Below are 21544 nucleotides of genomic sequence, written 5' to 3'. Positions count from 1 at the left end.
AATATTATTACACTCCAGAAATACATCCAGGCCCCTCTATAACTCTTTTATTGACGAGGATGTCCCCTCGTCACAGTCAGAGTCCTGGGGATAAATAGATGATGGGATAGATCTCTGTACTGACCCCTGATATACAGGGTGGGCCATTTATATGGATACACCTTAATAAAATGGGAATGGTTGGTGATATTAACCACCTCCGGACCGCCTAACGCAGGATCGCGTTCCGGAGGTGGCAGCGCTGCGCACAGTCACGCATATACGCGTCATCTCGCGAGACGCGAGATTTCCTGTGAACGCGCGCACACAGGCGCGCGCGCTCACAGGAACGGAAGGTAAGAGAGTTGATCTCCAGCCTGCCAGCGGCGATCGTTCGCTGGCAGGCTGGAGATGTGTTTTTTTTTAACCCCTAACAGGTATATTAGACGCTGTTTTGATAACAGCGTCTAATATACCTGCTACCTGGTCCTCTGGTGGTCCCCTTTGTTTGGATCGACCACCAGAGGACACAGGTAGCTCAGTAAAGTAGCACCAAGCACCACTACACTACACTACACCCCCCCACCCCCGTCACTTATTAACCCCTTATTCACCTCTGATCACCCCTGATCACCCCATATAGACTCCCTGATCACCACCCTGTCATTGATTACACCCCTGTCATTGATTACCCCCCTGTAAAGCTCCATTCAGATGTCCGCATGATTTTTACGGATCCACTGATAGATGGATTGGATCCGCAAAACGCATACGGACGTCTGAATGAAGCCTTACAGGGGCGTGATCAATGACAGGGGGGTGATCACCCCATATAGACTCTCTGATCACCCCCCCCTGTCATTGATCACCCCCCCCCCTGTCATTGATCACCCCCCCCCTGTCATTGATCACCCCCCCCCTGTCATTGATCACCCCCCCCCTGTCATTGATCACCCCCCCCCTGTCATTGATCACCCCCCCCCTGTCATTGATCACCCCCCCCCTGTCATTGATCACCCCCCCCCTGTCATTGATCACCCCCCCCCTGTCTTTGATCCCCCCCCCCCTGTCATTGATCACCCCCCCCTGTCATTGATCACCCCCCCCTGTCATTGATCACCCCCCCCCTGTCATTGATCACCCCCCCCTGTCATTGATCACCCCCCTGTAAGGCTCCATTCAGACATTTTTTTTGGCCCAAGTTAGCGGAATTTTTTTTTTTTTCTTACAAAGTCTCATATTCCACTAACTTGTGTCAAAAAATTAAATCTCACATGAACTCACCATACCCCTCACGGAATCCAAATGCTTAAAATTTTTTAGACATTTATATTCCAGACTTCTTCTCACGCTTTAGGGCCCCTAGAATGCCAGGGCAGTATAAATACCCCACATGTGACCCCATTTCGGAAAGAAGACACCCCCAGCTATTCCGTGAGGGGCATATTGAGTCCATGAAAGATTGAAATTTTTGTCCCAAGTTAGCGGAAAGGGAGACTTTGTGAGAAAAAAATAAAAAATATCAATTTCCACTAACTTGTGCCAAAAAAATTAAATTTCTATGAACTCGCCATGCCCCTCATTGAATACCTTGGGGTGTTTTCTTTCCAAAATGGGGTCACATGTGGGGTATTTATACTGCCCTGGCATTCTAGGGGCCCCAAAGCGTGAGAAGAAGTCTGGTATCCAAATGTCTAAAAATGCCCTCCTAAAAGGAATTTGGGCACCTTTGCGCATCTAGGCTGCAAAAAAGTGTCACACATCTGGTATCGCCGTACTCAGGAGAAGTTGGGGAATGTGTTTTGGGGTGTCTTTTTACATATACCCATGCTGGGTGAGAGAAATATCTTGGTCAAATGCCAACTTTGTATAAAAAAATGGGAAAAGTTGTCTTTTGCCAAGATATTTCTCTCACCCAGCATGGGTATATGTAAAATGACACCCCAAAACACACTGCCCAACTTCTCCTGAGTACGGAGATACCACATGTGTGACACTTTTTTGCAGCCTAGGTGGGCAAAGGGGCCCATATTCCAAAGAGCACCTTTAGGATTTCACAGGTCATTTACCTACTTACCACACATTAGGGCCCCTGGAAAATGCCAGGGCAGTATAACTACCCCACAAGTGACCCCATTTTGGAAAGAAGACACCCCAAGGTATTCCGTGAGGGGCATGGCGAGTTCCTAGAATTTTTTATTTTTTGTCACAAGTTAGTGGAAAATGATGATTTTTTATTTTTTATTTTTTTTTCATACAAAGTCTCATATTCCACTAACTTGTGACAAAAAATAAAAACTTCCATGAACTCACTATGCCCATCAGCGAATACCTTGGGGTGTCTTCTTTCCAAAATGGGGTCACTTGTGGGGTAGTTATACTGCCCTGGCATTCTAGGGGCCCAAATGTGTGGTAAGGAGTTTGAAATCAAATTCTGTAAAAAAATGACCAGTGAAATCCGAAAGGTGCTCTTTGGAATATGGGCCCCTTTGCCCACCTAGGCTGCAAAAAAGTGTCACACATGTGGTATCTCCGTATTCAGGAGAAGTTGGGGAATGTGTTTTGGGGTGTCATTTTACATATACCCATGCTGGGTGAGAGAAATATCTTGGCAAAAGACAACTTTTACCATTTTTTTATACAAAGTTGTCTTTTGCCAAGATATTTCTCTCACCCAGCATGGGTATATGTAAAATGACACCCCAAAACACATTCCCCAACTTCTCCTGAGTACGGAGATACCAGATGTGTGACACTTTTTTGCAGCCTAGGTGGGCAAAGGGGCCCATATTCCAAAGAGCACCTTTCGGATTTCACCAGCCATTTTTTACAGAATTTGATTTCAAACTCCTTACCACACATTTGGGCCCCTAGAATGCCAGGGCAGTATAACTACCCCACAAGTGACCCCATTTTGGAAAGAAGAGACCCCAAGGTATTTCGTGATGGGCATAGTGAGTTCATGGAACTTTTTATTTTTTGTCACAAGTTAGTGGAATATGAGACTTTGTAAGAAAAAAAAAAAAAAAAAATCATCATTTTCCGCTAACTTGTGACAAAAAATAAAAAGTTCTATGAACTCACTATGCCCATCAGCGAATACCTTAGGGTGTCTACTTTCCGAAATGGGGTCATTTGTGGGGTGTTTGTACTGTCTGGGCATTGTAGAACCTCAGGAAACATGACAGGTGCTCAGAAAGTCAGAGCTGCTTCAAAAAGCAGAAATTCACATTTTTGTACCATAGTTTGTAAACGCTATAACTTTTACCCAAACCATTTTTTTTTTTTACCCAAACATTTTTTTTTTTATCAAAGACATGTAGAACAATAAATTTAGAGCAAAATTTATATATGGATCTCGTTTTTTTTGCAAAATTTTACAACTGAAAGTGAAAAATGTCATTTTTTTTGCCAAAAGATCGTTAAATTTCGATTAATAACAAAAAAAGTAAAAATGTCAGCAGCAATGAAATACCACCAAATGAAAGCTCTATTAGTGAGAAGAAAAGGAGGTAAAATTCATTTGGGTGGTAAGTTGCATGACCGAGCAATAAACGGTCAAAGTAGTGTAGGTCAGAAGTGTAAAAAGTGGCCTGGTCTTTCAGGGTGTTTAAGCACTGGGGGCTGAGGTGGTTAACTTCCTGTTTGTGGCACATTAGTATATGTGAGGGGGGAAACTTTTCAAGATGGGTGGTGACCATGGCGGCCATTTTGAAGTCGGCCATTTTGAATCCAACTTTTGTTTTTTCAATAGGAATAGGGTCATGTGACACATCAAACTTATTGGGAATTTCACAAGAAAAACAATGGTGTGCTTGGTTTTAACGTAACTTTATTCTTTCATGAGTTATTTACAAGTTTCTGACCACTTATTAAATGTGTTTAATGTGCTGCCCATTGTGTTGGATTGTCAATGCAACCCTCTTCTCCCACTCTTCACACACTGATAGCAACACCGCAGGAGAAATGCTAGCACAGGCTTCCAGTATCCGTAGTTTCAGGTGCTGCACATCTCGTATCTTCACAGCATGGACGATTGCCTTCAGATGACCCCAAAGATAAGTCTAAGGGGGTCACTGGATATGTGAAATTGCTACATGATGATGTGTTTGCCTCTTTATGCACTGAAGCTAGCACGTTCCCTGAGTTTTTCCAGCAAGATGGTGCACCACCACATTATGGGTGTCAGGTCCGAGCATTCCTAGATGAACAGTTTCCTGGAAAGTGGATTGCTCGTCGTGGGCCAGTTGAATGGCCCCCAAGGTCTCCCGATCTGACCCCCTTAGATTTTTATCTTTGGGGTCATCTGAAGGCAATTGTCTATGCTGTGAAGATACGAGATGTGCAGCACCTGAAACTATGGATACTGCTCCTAGAGGCTCCGTTCTCCCACCTTTTGTTGCCTCCCTCCAAGTCCTGATTGACAGGACCAGGCAGCGCTCGCATCTGTCTGCCAGCCCTGTGCTCTGGTAAAATCTTGCGCCATTCGGCGCAGGCGCAGTGAGGGAGAGACGCTCGCAGGCTGTCAGCTTCCTCCCCGCGCCTGATTTCACCAGAGCACAGGGCTGGCAGACACCATGGTTATAAGGGAAAATAATAGCATTCTGAATACAGAATGCATAGTACAATAGGGCTGGAGGGGTTAAAAAATATAATATTTAACTCACCTTAATCCACTTGTTCGCGCAGCCGGCATCTCTTCTGTCTTGCTCTGTGAGGAATAGGCCCTTTTGATGATGTCACTATGTTCATCACATGGTCCGTCACATGATCCATCACCATGGTAAAAGATCATGTGATGGACCATGTTAAAAAAAAAATTTTTTTAACCCCTCCAGCGCTATTGTACTATGCATTCTGTATTCAGAATGCTATTATTTTCCCTTATAACCATGTTATAAGGGAAAATAATACAATCTACACAACCTTGAACCCAAACCTGAACTTCTGTGAAGAAGTTCAGGTCTGGGTACCACATTCAGTTTTTTATCAGGTTGCATCCGCGCGATAAAAACTGAACGGAACGCAATCGCAGTCAAAACTGACTGCAATTGGGTACCTACTTGCGCGGGTTTGCCGCAACGCATCCGGACACGCTCGTGTGAAAGAGGCCTTACATAGCACTTTCCCTTGCTCGTATACTCCCCCCCCCCCCCCCCCCCCCCCCCCCCCCTGTTCAGCTGCATTATAGTCAGTGCAGCCATAAAGGAAAAGAAGTGGCCACATCTGGTCGGGACCCAGGTGGGAGCTTAGTGCAGCTTAGACTATGGCATCGGGGGAGCAAGGTGGGGCAAGTCCTATGTAAAAGAGCTTCCCTGCACAGGTTAGCACCATGCCCTAATTAAACCAAAGGCTCGGAGAACCCCTTTAAGAAAAACACAATTCAACGTGTTTTTTTTTTTTTTCCCCTCCTCAGTTTACTTCTGAGGTGGAATTCCAAGACTTCTGCATCAGATCTTGCTGTGATGTCGGTTCTCAGTCACGTTTTCTCAAACTGAGCGATGCGTGTAAAAATCAGCACGATGGAAACCAAAAGTCCTTGCTACCAGAGGTAAGTTTTCTGTAGTGTTGTAGCTTTCAAGTAAATAGGACCTGTCTCTGCAAAAAATGTGTCATTTTGGAGTATAGCGTGAGGTAATGGGGGTGATTACTGTATGAAGGGGCTGTCGCCCAGATGTCCTGTGGGCTGCCCTGTCTGAGAGTGGAATATGATAGAGGGGGAGAGGCTGAGCTATGTGATCTGGTGCAGGTTTTCCTGGCAGGACTGGTTGGTTTTCACGCATCACTTGTGCGTTGCGTGAAAATCGCAGCATGTTCTATATTCTGCGATTTTTCACGCAACGCAGGCCCTATAGAAGTGAATGGGACTGCGTGAAAATCGAATCCGCAAGCAAGTGCGGATGCGATGCTTTTTTGACTGATGGATGTTACATTTATCACAGTGTCTCAGCCTGGATGATTGATCTGGTGCATAGCAAGATACCTTTGTTTGTAAAATATGAACACTTCAGGGGGGGGGGAATTATGATTGCATTTTACTCATTTTGGCCAAAAATAATTATTTCAGGTGTTCTATATTAAAAAAAAATGTTAGCAGTTTTTGTCCTACAGTGTTAAATTTCAGCCTTGCTGCCAAGTAGCTTCACTTCAGTTTTGGGGCTCATTCACATGACCGTAGGCCACCCATGCTGCGGACCCCACATTGACTTCACACGACTGTGCTCTTTCCAGCAAACACGGACCTTGTGTCAGCCACATCTCCTGGACCAACTGAGTATTTATGATGCAGCCAGTTCTAATCTGATCAGGGGTCCATTGTACTGTGCTCACGTGATGTGAGTACATTGTGATAGACCTACAATCAGATAGGAACTGACTGTATTATAAACCACAATGATGCAGTCAGTCCGGGTTAGGGGAATTCCTGACAGCTCCAAAACACTCATTTCCTCCATATTCTTATCATTTTGCTAAGAATTTAACTGTAATGAGTGTCTATGAGCTGCCAGGAGTCCAGCAATAAGGCTATAAATAAAGAGCAGCTTTCCATCACCCTAGTGACCTATATATATTTGTAGTCTAGACGACTGAGCATGCACTTTAGCAATTATATATATTTTTTTTCCTTTTGTTTTCACAGGTTTTTCATTACTATGGGTTGTCCCTGGAATTCATACAGATGGTGTCCTTGTCAGAACTACCTCCTTACTTCATATCAAGCTGTGTCTATGAGCTGTATCCTTTTGTGATTGTGGCAAGGACAACACATGCATGCTTGGCCAAGTGTGCGTGTGTGCGGGAAGTTGGGAGGAATAGCCGCTCAGTGGACTTGTATTGAAGGTGTATGAAGGGGCACTTTCTCGCCCATATTCCTTGGGGGACACAGGAAACCATGGGTATAGCTCTGCTCCCTAGGAGGCGTGACACTAAGTGAAATCTGTAAGCCCCTCCTCCATCAGCTATACCCTTCAGCCTGGAGAGAGAGACTGCCAGTTTTTGCTTAGTGTCCAAGGAGGCAAGACACCCCCTGCTTATGCAGGGTTGTTTTCCTATAATTTTTTATTTTTTTGCGTTATTTGTTGTTTTAATTCGATTTTTTTCTACTTACAGGGACAACAGAGGCGCATTAGACCCCTCTGTTTCTCCCGGGGTTGAGTTGCGCCAGTGCCGGTAATTCCGCACTGCCGCCTCCCCCACAGAAGACAAGGTGGACCAGGGCAGCCTCGCTCCCCTGCGTCCCGCCAGCTCAAGGGTCGCCCGCACGCCAAGTCCCTCCCCCGGCTTCCTGCCACTGCGGTGCCAGTAGCTGAAGGGGCGACCCTGCTGGATGGATTGAGGGCGAAGACAGCGTATGGTGAGAGTGGCTGCTCCAGCCTCCCCTTCCTCCCTCCCACCGCTGCTACATCCCCCCCCCCCCCCCCCCCTCCCCCATGGGCATATCGGACCGGCAACTTTACCGGGCATCATTGGGGGGGACTTTGTCTTTGGCAAGTCCTTTATTTAGCGGCAGGGCACAGACGCTGCCTTCAGGGGACGGCTGTAGGCAGGAGGCCGTCTGCCACATCCAGGCGCGGCGGGGGCCGCTTACTTGGCGCGAACGGCGCCATTTCATCTTGGCCCTGGAGGTAACCAGCTCGGCACTTCATCCACCTCGGGGGTTAAAATCATTTTGCCGCGCGCGGCTCTGCTTCTCCTTCAGCGCGGCAGGGGGGGCGGAGCTTCCTACATGCGCTCCGCTACTTCCGGTTTCGTCGGGCTCCACATTAGTGCTGCGTGGAATCCTCTCTGCCGTCCGATCCTGAAGCTAGTCATCTCCGTGCCTGCTGCCTCTCCTCCACAGCCTCCTTCAGTCTGCTGCCCTTGCTGCTGCCGCTTGCATCATCCGGGTCTGGTAGGACTGTTAACCCCCTCCGTGCCACCAGTACTGTTGCTTGGGTGTAATCCCCGTTCCGCTTTTTCCCTGGGGTCTCCCACTTTAAGTGCAACATTTTTTCCACCATGTCAGACCCTTCTGCAGCCGCCAAGCCTTGGTATCATGCCTGTACCGCTTGTAGGGAACCCTTTCCCCGGGGGCAGTCTGATCCGCACTGTCCTGCATGCCGAGCTCCACCGCAGCCTCAGTCGCCCGCTGTGTCGCTCCCTGCTTCCTCTGACCCGCCTGACTGGGCTAGATCCCTGTCCCAGGCCGTGGAAAGCCTCACTTATGTCGTGGGCCGCCTAATAGACAGGCCGCCTACCCCGCAGGACACCACTCTTACTGTCGCGCCCTCCGGGTCCACCGCTTCTGCCGCTGCAGCGGGTTCACCCTCTCTTAGTGACCCCTCCCGAGCTAGGCACTCTCAGAAGCGTCTTAGAGTAGAGCGAGCCTCCTCCTCGGATGCCTCCCTCTCCCCGCCACGCGTGCGCACTCAGACGGGCCTCTCCTCTCCAAAGGATTCGCTCTCTGAAGGTGAATTGGCGGTTTCAGATTTGGAAATGGACTCGGCCCTGCCGTCCAAGCTAGCCTCAGCGATGAGTCAACTCATCTCTGATATTCGTGACACCTTTAAGGTGCAAGATGACCCCCCTAGCTCTGACGCAGCTAGCGTCTCCTTTATCAGACCCAGGCAGGCCTCAAAAGTCTTTCCAATCCACTCTGATTTCTCCTCCGTGGTATCTAAGGCTTGGGCTCGCCCGGACGCCCGTTTTGTCAATCCCAAGAAGCTGGACATTTGCTATCCTTTTCCAGCCGATGTCGTGGCCACCTGGTCGTCCCCACCCAAGGTGGACCCCCCTGTGGCCCGTCTGTCAAAAAACACGGCCATCCCTGTTCCCGACGGGTCCTCTCTTCAGTCAGCGGAGGACCGTCGCATGGAGACCCTTTCCAAGGGCATTTTTGCTGCCTCCGGTTCTGCTCTCAGACCAGTTTTTGCCTCTGCTTGGGCAGGTAAAGCAATCTCTGCTTGGGGTGCGCAGCTGGAACAGGAGTTGGACTCGGATGTCCCCATCCAGGACCTACGTTCCTTGGCCCAGCTTATTATTCGGGCCGGGAATTTTGTTTGTGAGGCCTCCCTTGATGCGGGAGCCCTTATTGCACGCTCCTCCGCCCTGGCAGTTTCCGTCAGGAGGGAGCTCTGGCTGAAGGTTTGGAAAGCGGACGCTGCCTCCAAACGTTCCTTGGCGGGGCTACCGTTTGCGGGTTCCCGCCTTTTCGGGGTCCGCCTAGACTAGCTTATTTCGGAGGCCACGGGTGGTAAAAGCACCCATCTTCCTCAACCCCAAGCCAGGGGCGCCCCCCGCGGACGCCCTGGTGCGTCTCGTTTTCGGTCCTCCCGCAGGACCTCTGGGGCTCCCCCCACAGCTGCCGCTTCGGCCCCTCCCCAGGATAAGCGTAGGAAGCCGTTTTTTCGGGCGCAGCCCTCCTGGCGCAGGCCGCAGGCTGCCCGCACACCCGCAGCAAAGCAGTCCTCTGCCTGAAGGCGCGCCCCCACCCACCCGGGTGGGGGGCCGGCTCCTCCTTTTCAGGGACATCTGGATGGCTCACGTCTCCGACGCCTGGGCTCTCGAAATTGTGTCCTCCGGTTACAAAATCGAATTTGCGTCCTTCCCTCCAGATCGGTTCTTTTGCTCCCGCCCGCCGCGGGACCCGAAAAGCGCGGCTGCGTTCTCCGCGGCTGTTCAAGCCTTACTGGACAGGGGGGTGATTACCCCCGTTCCTCTAGAGGAAAGGTTCCAAGGGTTCTATTCGAACCTCTTTGTAGTTCCCAAGAAGGGAGGTTCGGTGCGGCCCATTTTGGACCTCAAAAAGCTCAACCGTTTTCTCCTCCTTCGACGGTTTCGGATGGAGTCCCTCCGTTCCGCGGTGGCTTCCCTGGAGCAGGGAGATTTCATGTCTTCCATCGATATACAGGATGCCTACCTCCATGTTCCGGTAGCCCGGTGTCACCATCGCTTCCTCCGATTCGCCGTGGGGGACCTCCACTTCAGTTTGTCGCCCTTCCCTTTGGGCTGGCAACAGCCCCCCGGGTGTTCACCAAGGTCCTGGCCCCGGTTTTGGCCTTACTCCGTTCCAGGGGTGTTTTTCTGCTACCGTACTTGGACGATATCCTCATCAAGGCTCCGTCCCTTTCTCAAGCGGTTGCCAGCGTGGATCTCACTCTAGAGACTCTGGCGAGATTCGGTTGGGTCATCAACTTCCCCAAGTCCTCCCTTCCCCCCTCCAGACAACTGGTCTTCCTGGGAATGCTTTTAGACACAGGAACGGCGGAGGTACGTCTTCCCTCGGAAAAACGACTGATCCTCCGTCGGGCGATTCGGGGTCTCCTTCTTCACCGTCGACCGTCCTTCCGCTTCTGCATGCGGGTCTTGGGGCAGATGGTTGCCTGCTTCGAGGCGATCCCATTTGCGCAGTTTCACTCCCGCCCTCTCCAACGGGCGATCCTCTCCTCCTGGGACAAATCGCCGGAATCTCTGGATCATCCCTTCCATCTATCGCCTCCGGTGCGGTCATCTCTCCGCTGGTGGTTACAGTCCCCTCTTCTGGGCAGGTCCTTTCTGCCGCTCAACTGGTTGGTGGTTACAACCGATGCCAGTCTCTTGGGCTGGGGAGGCGTGTTTCCTCCCCGATCCGTCCAGGGCATTTGGTCTCCATCGGAGTCCAAACTCTCGATCAATGTCCTGGAGCTGAGAGCGGCCCTTCTGTCTCTGCGACACTGGACTCATCTGCTGAAGGGTCATCCAGTTCGTGTGCAATCGGACAACGCCACGGCCGTGGCGTACATAAACCACCAGGGGGGCACTCGCAGCGCTGCAGCAATGCGGGAGGTCACCAGCATTCTCCGTTGGGCGGAAGCCCACGTCCCGGCCCTATCTGCAATTTTTATTCCAGGGGTGGACAATTGGGCGGCGGACTTCCTCAGTCGCACCACCGTCGACCCCGGCGAGTGGTCTCTTCACCCGGAGGTGTTCGAGGCCATTTGCCTTCGTTGGGGCATACCGGACGTGGACCTCATGGCCTCCAAATTCAATCACAAGGTCCCCGCCTATCTGTCCAGGGCCAGGGATCCGGGAGCCTGCGGAGCCGACGCCCTCGTTCTTCCTTGGCGAGGCTTCGCGCGTCCATACATATTCCCTCCCATCCCACTCCTGCCCAAGGTCCTTCGGAAGATCGCGGCGGAAGGCGTCTCGGTGATTCTGTTCGCTCCGGACTGGCCCCGCCGGTCTTGGTATGCCGACCTCATGCTGCTCCTGGCAGACGCGCCCTGGCCGCTGCCCGCCAGGGAAGATCTTCTCTCTCAGGGACCGATCTTCCACCCGCGTTTAAGGTCCCTACGTTTGACGGCGTGGTTGTTGAGACCACCGTCCTGACACGTAGGGGTTTTTCTGCGGACGTCGTCCGCACCATGATCCGCGCCCGTAAGCCATCCTCTTCTAGGATCTATTATAGGACCTGGAGGACCTATTTGGGGTTCTGTGCCGATCTGGGGATTCCTCCGCTCCGCTTTTCTCTCCCCACCGTTTTGTCCTTCCTGCAGAGCGGACTTGCCCAAGGTCTGGGCCTTAGTTCTTTGAAGGGTCAGGTGTCTGCGCTGTCCATTTTGTTTCAGCGCCCACTAGCCCCCCTTGGTCCTGTCAAGACCTTCCTTCAAGGCGTGGCTCACGCGGTTCCCCCGTACCGCCCTCCGGTACCGCCCTGGGACCTGAACCTGGTTCTCTCAGCGCTCCAGGCTTCTCCTTTCGAGCCTCTGCGGACGGTTTCCTTGCGACTTCTGTCCTGCAAGGTTATTTTCCTCGTAGCCGTCACCTCTCTTCGGAGGGTGTCCGAATTGGCTGCACTCTCCTGTCTGGAACCTTTCCTAGTGTTCCACCAGGACAAGGTGGTTCTTCGTCCGGTCCCTTCCTTCCTTCCTAAGGTGGTCTCCGCCTTTCATCTGAACGAGGACATCGTTCTCCCCTCTTTGTGTCCTTCCCCTTCCCATCCGCGGGAGAGGAAGCTTCATCGCCTGGACGTTGTCAGGGCGCTCAAGGTTTACCTGGAGGTAACCAGCTCTTTCAGGCGTACTGACTCGCTCTTTGTGGTTCCGGAGGGGTCGCGCAGAGGGATGACGGCATCCAAGGTTGCTATCGCCCGTTTTGTCAAGATGGCTGTTACTGAGGCTTATCTCGCCAAGGGCAAGGTTCCCGCCCCTCGGTGTTACCGCTCACTCCACTAGAGCGGTCGGGGCTTCCTGGGCTCAGAGGAATCGGGCTTCTACGGAGCAGATTTGCAAGGCGGCCACTTGGTCCTCCTTGCACACCTTCACCAAGTTCTACAGGGTGCATACTCATGCGTCGGCTGACGCTGCTTTAGGCCGTCTGGTGTTGCAGGCGGCAGTTGATTGATGCCTCTGGTGTTGGTCTAGTTTGTTCTGGTCCCTCCCTTCTGGGACTGCTCTGGAACGTCCCATGGTTTCCTGTGTCCCCCAAGGAATATGGGCGAGAAAAGGAGACTTTTGTATTACTTACCAGTAAAGTCTCTTTCTCGCTCTTCCTTGGGGGACACAGCACCCGCCCTTCATTTGGGTTACAGTTGTGGTTCCGGCTTGGTTGCCCCCGTTGGGGCTCGACAGTTCTTTTTTCCGGTTGGTGGTTATCTTTCACTACTTGGACACGCAACTGGCAGTCTCTTCTCCAGGCTGAAGGGTATAGCTGATGGAGGAGGGGCTTACAGCTTTCACTTAGTGTCACGCCTCCTAGGGAGCAGAGCTATACCCATGGTTTCCTGTGTCCCCCAAGGAAGAGCGAGAAAGAGACTTTACTGGTAAGTAATACAAAAGTCTCCTTTTTTGGATGCTTTGGACAGTGATGGACGTGACTCAAAAGGAATTGTAAGCATAAGGTAGGGGGTTCGTGTTGTCCACCGCCTGCAATACAATTGCAGATTTCTCATGGACTTCCATGGCTTTCAAGGGTGAAACTGAGCCCATAAATATTACGGAGGTCCAATAGATGGTGTCATATAACTGTGTCAATGGAAAAATGAATCTGATAGGAGCTGTCAAAATTGAAGGCAAAAAAAAATTGTATTGTCCTTTTAAAGGCTATGGACGCCTTTTGACAAGGAAAAAAAGATTTTTTTACAGGTTAGTGGTTGCTTTAATTCAGTCTTGGCCTTTACACCCCTTTATATACAGTTTACAATCTGCTCCTAGTTTCAGACTTTCTCATGTGAACGTGACACTCTTGTTAATACATCGCAGATATAAGGTCTGTGTATCCAGGATGCTGCTCTCTTCACTAGCTTTAATCTGTCAGCACAACTTCATTCCTAGAGCGGTTTCCCCTTTTCTAGCTCATGACAGATCTCCTCCTTAAAGACAGCGATGCTGAGGAGCAGTGCTCCAAGCAGAGTTTGCACAGGTGATCTGGTTTCTTGCTACACCTGTACACCGCTTATGTGAATCCTCTGCTGCAAACTGCTTTGTGGGTGGATGTTTTTCCTTCTCCACTCCCCCACCTGCTGCCATCGTTAAAGGGTTATTTCCATCTGGGACATTGATGGCATATCCTCAGATACCTGGCACCAGGACCAATCAGCTGTTTTGGGCAGGCATGAAACTATACAGTGGGTGGAAGACTTCATCCATTGTATAATACTGCAGCACAAGCTGATCGGTGAGGGTGTCCGATCTGATATTGATGACCCGTCCTATCTTCTGTCTGGCATCCATGGCAGTCCTCCACTGGATGGATGTATCATCATAGTATACTGCCGACTAAAGACTCCAGCACCATTTGCACATATCCTAACACTGTTTATATTCAGTACCCCCATAGTGGCTTCTCACAAGCATAGCCATTCTTGTCGTACTTTTTTTTCTTTAACATTATTCAGATGTCTGACAAGAAACTCTCTTCAAGGAAAATCAAAGCTGATGTTGGGTCAGCTCTGCTCCATGAATGACAAGGTACCGTGTCTAGAGGAAGTTTCATCTGTGGTTTACTATTCCGAGAAAAACGTAAATAAAAAATAGCTGTACGTGACAAGGAAATTCAAGCTTTTTTTAATTTATTTTTTATTATTTTTAAATCTAAACCAATGCCACACAGGCTGGTTGTGGTATTGTAGTTCATCCCTATTCCTTTCAGTGGAGCTGAATTGCAATATTGGACACATCCTGTGGGCAGATGTGGTTTTGGAAGAAAGCAGCCGGTACCGGACACCTCTGTTGAATTTCCATATATTGTTGATGTCCTCCTTCTCCAGTCACATCCTGACCTACATGAGTGTAGAAGGGCTTTATGGGATTTTGACAGACACTTATTCAATTACAGCTAAGCTGTTGAGCATCACAGTGGCTCATTGGTTAGCAGGATGGAGAAAATACATGAAGTAACCCAAAATTGGTAGAAAATGTACGAGGCTTCATTAATATGCTGCGGTTTGCTTTCCGCAAAAGTCATCCAGCACGACCCACAATGGGGACGGATCCGTTTTCTCTGACACAATCGAAAACGGATTTTCGTTGACTTTCAATTGAGTTCATGACGGATTTGTCTTGGTTATGTTACAGATAATACAACCGGTTCATAACGGATGCGGACGGTTGTATTATCAGTAATGGAAGCTTTTTTGCTGAGCCCTGCCGGATCCAGTAAAAACGCTAGTGTGAAAGTAGCCTCACAAAAAAAATCCCTGTCCTTCTTCTGTTCATTGCCTCCTTTCCTTTTGTTCTTATTATGTCTCACGATTAATACAATAAATATATAAAGTGTCCCAGGATCTCCACCATGTCCTGCAGAAGGAGCCTCCTCCATCTGCCTTGTCTGCAGTCTGCATGCTTCGGCTAGACCAAGTCCAAATTCCATGCTATCTTTACTTAGAAATGCTCCTATAACTTCCCTGTTTTCTTACACGTATGCATTCTCTTTTTCCTCAGGTAGGGGCTATATTTATGCTCTCCTGCAACGTCTGCAGCCATCCTCTGCCACCTGCGCTCCAGCGTAGCTCAAAGAAATGGAAAGATTATATGTCCAGAAAGCCAAAAGAAATCCAAGGTATCTAATTCTGAAAGCACATGTTCACCCGGAACTTTATACTGACCATCTTATTGCAGGGCCATGCATACAACCATATTTAGGCCTCTTTCACGCCACGCATCGCACCCGCACTGAATCCTGACCCGTTCATTTCCATGGGTCTGTGTACATGAGCGTTTTTGGTCACGCATCAGTGCTGCGTTGCGTGAAAATCGCAGCATGTTCTATATTTTCACGCAGCCCTGGCCCCATAGAAGTGAATAGGGCTTCAGTGAAAAATGCATTGCATCCAGAAGCAAGTGTGGATACAATGCGTTTTTCACTGATGGTTGCTAAGAGATGTTGTTTGTAAACCTTCAGTTTTTTATCCTGCGCGTGGAAAACGCATCAAAACGCATTGCGCTTGCACGGAAAAAAACTGAACGCAATTGTAGACAAAACTGACTGAACTTGCTTGCAAAATGGTGCGAGTTTCACTGAATGCATCCGGACCTAATCCGTCACGCTTGTGTGAAAGAGGCCTTAGAATTATTTTTATTCTCTTTTTTTTTTTAAAGAATTCATGAAAAAAAAAAAAAGGCCAATGCCGTATGTGTTTCTGTGAGCATTCGTTCCTACTAGCGCTGTCCTGGAACACACTATGTAGAAAAGTTTGTCAGCTATACAGTGCACATGTATTACAGGCAGAGGCCTTGATGATCAGAACAGGGATGTCAAACTCGTGGCCCTCCATCTGTTGCAAAACTGCACCGTCCATCATTCCCGGACAACTTACAGCTATTGGGGCATGTTTGGAGTTGTAGTTTATGTACCAATAAAATATACAGTTCACTCTGCAAAAAACTCGCCCTCACATAGCACTGTAGACAGAAATATGAAAAAAATGATGGGTGTTAGAAAATGGGGATGCAACGAAAATTACTTTTTCAAAGGTTTTTATTTCTTTTAAAGTAATAACTATACATATTTGGTATCGCCGTAATCAGTGATCTGCAGAATAAGGACTTTGTGTCATATTTAACGCAACGTTTTAATATGAAAAGATATGGTACTTCCATTAAAAAAAACATTGTCCCACAAAAAAAGAAGCCCTCAATTTGAGAAGTTGTGGCTTCTGGAAGTTAGAAAAGAAAAGATGAAAACGCAAAAACAAAATGGGCCCAGTCCTTTAGGGGTTAAGCCCCACCTCTCAGCCATTCCACAGCCAAAACTGGAACAGATCCGCAGGCGGTTAAACTGCTGGGTTCTCTTCAGGATTTCTACCAGACTTTTTGTTTCAGTAACATGCAGAAAATCCTGCAGATTGACATAAAGTGCGGACAAGATTCTCTCCTGGTTATTTTTATCATTCATTTCTAGATTTAAAGGGGTTCTGCACTTTCATTTAACTGATCTATCCTCTGGATAGATCATCAGCTTCTGATCGGCAGGGGTCCGACACCCGGGACCCCCGCCGATCAGCTGTTTAAGAAGGCAGCGGCGCTCCAGCAGCGTCGCAGCCTTCTCACTGTTTACCGCCGGCCCACTGGCGTCACGACTAGTATCAACTAGCGTGGGCGCGGCTAAGCTCCATTCAAGTGAACAGAGCTTAGCCGCGCCCACGCTAGTTGATACTAGTCGTGACGTCAGTGGGCCCGCGGTAAACAGTGAGAAGGCCGCGGCGCTGCTGTCTTCTCAAACAGCTGATCGGCGGGGGTCCCGGGTGTCGGACCCCCGCCGATCAGAAGCTGATGATCTATCAGTTGAATGAAAGTGCAGAATCCCTTTAATATTCCTGTAAAAAAAAAAGAAGAGTGCCCATCCTATCCCATGTGTTAGGCCTCATGCTTATGGAGCCCATAGACATATTTTGGGTCCTTACTATACCTGTGTGTGTCACAGATTTGCAAAAAAACTGATTCCATAAATGTTGTATTATGGCGGTATTGTCCCCTAGAAGCATTGCTGTACGGAGGCGCCATATGGCAGCACAATGCAGATGGGAGCAACAAAATTAACTTTCTCGCCCATTTTCCTTGGGGGACACAGAAGACCTTGGTATAGCTCAGCTCCGTAGGAGCGTGACACTAAGTGAGAACTGTTAAGCCCCTCCTCCACAGCTATACCCTCAGCCTGGAGAGAGAGACTGCCAGTTTTTTTGCTTTTTCTTCCCGACCATCAGGGACAACAGAGACGCAATAGACCTCTGTTTCTCCCGGGGTTGAGCTGCGCCAGTGCCGGTAAACCCACACTGCTGCCTCCCCCACAGAAGGCAAGGTGGATCAGGGCAGCCTCTGTTTCCAGGAGGTCCGCGCAAAGGTTTGACGGCCTCCAGGGTGGCTTTCCCCCGCTTCATCAGAATGGCTATTGCTGAGGTTGCCGCACCAAGGGCAGGGTTCCGTCTTCGGTGCCACCGTTCATTTCACCAGAGCGGTCGGTGCATCCTGGGCCGGAGACATGGGCTTCGGCCACGCAATTGTGCAAGGCGGCCACCGGTCTTCCTTGCACGCCTTACCAAGTTCTACAGGGTGCATACTCGGGCTTCGGCGGATGCTGCCTTGGGCCGCCTGGGTTTGCAGGCGGCGGTTTCTTGATGCCTTCGGGTGCTACGCCTTGGAGCTGTGGTCCCCCCCCCCCCCCCCCCCTTGGACTGTTCTCGGACATCCTAAGGTCTTCTGTGTCCTCCAAGGAAAATGGGCGAGAAAACGAGATTTTTGTATAACTTGCCAGTAAAATCTCCTTCTCGCTCTTCCTTGGGGGACACAGCACCCACCCATTCATTGTTTTTTTCTACACGGTTTCTGGACTTGTTTTACCCCGTTGGGTAGTTGACTTGTTTGGTTCCACATTGTTGGTCATTGCCTTTTCTCACTACTTGGACACGCAACTGGCAGTCTCTCTCTCCAGGCTGAGGGTATAGCTGTGGAGGAGGGGCTTAACAGTCTTCACTTAGTGTCACGCCTCCTAGGGAGATGAGCTATACCCAAGGTCTTCTGTGTCCCCCAAGGAAAATGGGCGAGAAAGAGATTTTACTGGTAAGTTTTATATAAAAATCTAGTTTTTGCTTATGTCCGTGCCACATAATGATGTCGACTGACGATTCAGTCGGTGTAAACCTTCAGCTCCCTCTCGGTGCGTGTTGTCCAGCGCTGTAATATACATGAGGATTTCGGCTGCACACTACGGATGATTTGTTGACTGCTAGGAATCTGCTCTCTGTATTCTGCCGGAAGCCAACATTATTGTGTTTCTTTAGCTCCAGGGATCGAGCTGAAAGGCGAGTACTGCAGCTACTATTTCCTAATTCAGGGGAAAGACAATGGAGTCTGCAAGGCGACAATGCTTCATTCCGCCGGTCAGATTAATGGCGCAGCTTCTCTTGTTTTGTTGCATCGACGCCTTCGGGATAAGCCCAACACAGATGAATCAAGTAAGAATACACTGTTTTTTTGTTGTTTTATTTCGTCGTTAACCATTGATAATCTCAGTCTCCATAGCATTTAAACTAGGTCAATAGGAGTATAGCTAAGTCTCAAAGGGTTTCTGTCATCACAATTTTTGCTATTAAACAGGCTGACCTTATACATGTGCAAATGTCACCTGAATTTAACTCTATTTTTTTTCTTTGTTTTTTTTTCAGTGTGCCCCTGTTTTTGTGCAATTACGATATAACTTTTATTGTATGCAAATTAGCGCCTAGGAGCAGGGGGGGCGTGGCACCTAGAGGCTCCGTTCTCCCATCTCATATCACGCCCTTCTACTCTTGATTGACAGGACCAGGCCAGCATTAGTCTCCTCCTGCCGTGGAAATCTCGCACCTATGTCGTCCCGTTCAGTATTCGGCGAAGGCGCCGTGAGGGAAGTACGCCTGCCAGCTGCCTCACTGCTCCTGCGCCGAATACTGAGCGGGACGCTGCAGGCGTGAGATTTCCAGGGGCCGGCAGGAGGAGACTAATGCTGGCCTGGTCCTGTCAATCAAGAGTAGAAGGGCGTGATATGAGATGGGAGAACGGAGTCTCTAGGTAAAATGCCCCCCCCCCCCCTGCTCCTAGAGGCTAATTTGCATATAATAAAAGTTATAATTGCACAAAAACGGGGAAACACAGAAAAAAAATGAATAGCAGAGTTAAATTCAGGTGACATTTGCACATGTATAAGGTCAGCCTGTTTAATAGCAAAAATTGTTGTGACAGAAACCCTAGCAAATATTTTTTTAATTTTTTTTTTTTTGTCTAATGAAAAGTTATACAATTTTCTGATATACTTTCTGTATCAATTCCTTTATGCTTTTCAAGATCTCTGCTTGCTGGCATTCTGCAGAGGTCTTCATTATTTAAAGGGGTTGTCTCATCATGGACAATGGGGGCATACCGCTAGGATATTTATTTTATTTTATGGACTTATAGCGCTGACATATTTTGCAGCGCTTTACAGACATTAGCATCTGGCTGTCCCCAATGGGGCTCACAATCTAAGGCTATGCCCCCATTGTCTTATAGGTGTGGATCCCGCACCTATATTGAGAACGGAGCTCCGCAAAGTGGTGGCTGGAGGACGGCTCCCCATAGAAGTGAATGGGAGCACACTGTGCATGCGTGGCCTCCGCTCCCATTCATTTCTATGGGGCCGACGGAAATAGCCAAGCCAGCTCCCGGCTGTTTTCACCGGCCTCATAGAAAATGAATGGAGGGCGGCTGCGCATGCACAGTGCGCCCTCCTTCACTTGCGGGGCTCCGTTCTCTATATAGGTGCAGGTCCCAGCGATGGGACCCGCACCTATAAGACAATGGGGGCATATCCTAGCAATATGCCCCCATTGTCCATGATGAGACAGCCCCTTTAACAAATATATTTGTCTTGGTCGTGCGATGGAGACACACACAAGGTCGTCATAAGGCCCGTACAAGCATCATAGACACCTGTACAGGCATTTTTACAGTTTTCTACACAATACTTTTTTTGGTCTGGACCTCTATTGGCGCAGCCAGTTTAGTCTGTTCAGTGCCTGCCGTCCTCACCATTAACCCTGGAGCAGTTGGCATGAGCTGAACAGTCCTCGCACACACTGCCGATGCAGCGCTCCGGAACACCTCGGGAGCCCAGCACTAACTGAAGTGGTTTTATTTAGTAAAAGTGGTAAAAAAAAAAAAAAAAAAAAACTGCTACATCAGAGCAAAAATGCAAGTTCTGACTTTGAATGCAGAGACATAACGAGATGTGCTATTATTGCGTAAAAGTAGTAAACAGACGCACACAACTACGCATATTTTGTATTGCAGTAATAGTACTTCCTATAGAATAACAGTAACACACTAGTTATGCAGCAGCATGAACATCATAAATTTGAAGCGAAAAATACAATGGCAGAATTTTTTTCCCCATTACACCCCGAAAAAGTAAAAAAATAAATATGTAAAAAAGCAAGCACTCCGAAAAATGTTATAGCTGGGAAAAAAACGGAGTCTTATTTCATACTATTCCTTAGCTGAAAATACTCTAGAATGCCAGCAGGAGTATTTTTTTATCTTTTAGAAAAAACTTATTGCGACCTCTGGACAGACGGGTGCTTATTTGGTACAGCGCCTGTGTGACGATCGGAGGACTAGGACACATTTTTATCCACTAAATGAAAAGAGGCTTCTATTGAATGACTTCAAGCAGTGGTCTTGAAAACTGCTTGGAATTGATACAGGAAGCCTGAATGAATAGCATGTATTTGATGAGAGTGGAATACCCATCTTAAAGTAAATCTGCACCTTTCTACATGTCATTTTTCGCTCCAGTATTCGGTGCAGATTCATTTTTTAAACTTTCATTAAAGGGGTTATCTGAGATGATTAAACACCTCAGACAAGCTTCTGAATGGTCTCAAATAAAATGTTATGCTTGTTTCTCCAGCGCTGATCTCTGCGCCGCCATTCTGCTTGTTGCTGTACCGGTATGTGTGACCGCTGCAACCAGTCTCTGTCCTCAGCAGCCTACTGCTGAGGCTAGTGAATGGCTGCAGCGTTTTGCGATGTCAGGGGTACATCAAGTGATCACTGCAGCCAATCCAAGAGCCAGAACATTTACGTGGCCATTTGCGGGCTTGTTTTTCATAAAAGCATTTTGGGGTACATATTAGTTATTGAATAAGGCCTCATGCACACGACCGTATGTATTTAGCGATCTGCAAAAAATACAGAATGTGTTCGCGTGCATTCCATATTTTGCGGAACGCACCAGCTGGCCTCTAATAGAACAGTCCTATCCTTGTCCGTAATGCAGACAATAATGGGACATGTTCCATTTTATTTGCGGAAAGGACATACGGAAGCATAACTTCTTGTTTTTGTTTTTTTGCCGACCCATTGAAATTAATGGTTCCGCGTACAGTCTGCAAAAAAAACGGAATGGACACGGAAAGAAAATACGTTCATGTGCATGAGGCCTAAATGTATTTTTTATTTTATTTTTTTCTTCCAGATTTTAGTGCATTGAAGACTCTCCCACATTACCATGGTGATCACCTTATGAAGAGAGAAAAATGTTTGGCTGAAGCTCAGGCTTTAGTTGTCAAAGAATATCTCCGTAAGTATGGAATGAACAC

At 48.6% G+C, this 21544-nt stretch overlaps 1 protein-coding gene across 1 annotated transcript in view; it reads left to right on the top strand.

Annotated features, from left to right (window-relative positions):
- Positions 1-21544, top strand: part of LOC121001089 (MDM2 binding protein) — a 92970-nt gene that overhangs the window by 19637 nt on the left and 51789 nt on the right. The window contains exons 8-13 of the mRNA XM_040431998.1: positions 5396-5530; positions 6620-6714; positions 13832-13904; positions 14877-14994; positions 18212-18385; positions 21421-21525. Of these exons, the coding sequence (XP_040287932.1) occupies positions 5396-5530; positions 6620-6714; positions 13832-13904; positions 14877-14994; positions 18212-18385; positions 21421-21525 (700 nt within the window). The remainder of the gene's footprint in view (positions 1-5395; positions 5531-6619; positions 6715-13831; positions 13905-14876; positions 14995-18211; positions 18386-21420; positions 21526-21544) is intronic.

Source organism: Bufo bufo, chromosome 5 (genome assembly GCF_905171765.1).
Source record: "Bufo bufo chromosome 5, aBufBuf1.1, whole genome shotgun sequence".
Lineage (NCBI taxonomy): Eukaryota > Metazoa > Chordata > Amphibia > Anura > Bufonidae > Bufo > Bufo bufo.
This window is presented reverse-complemented; position numbering and strand designations above follow the sequence as displayed.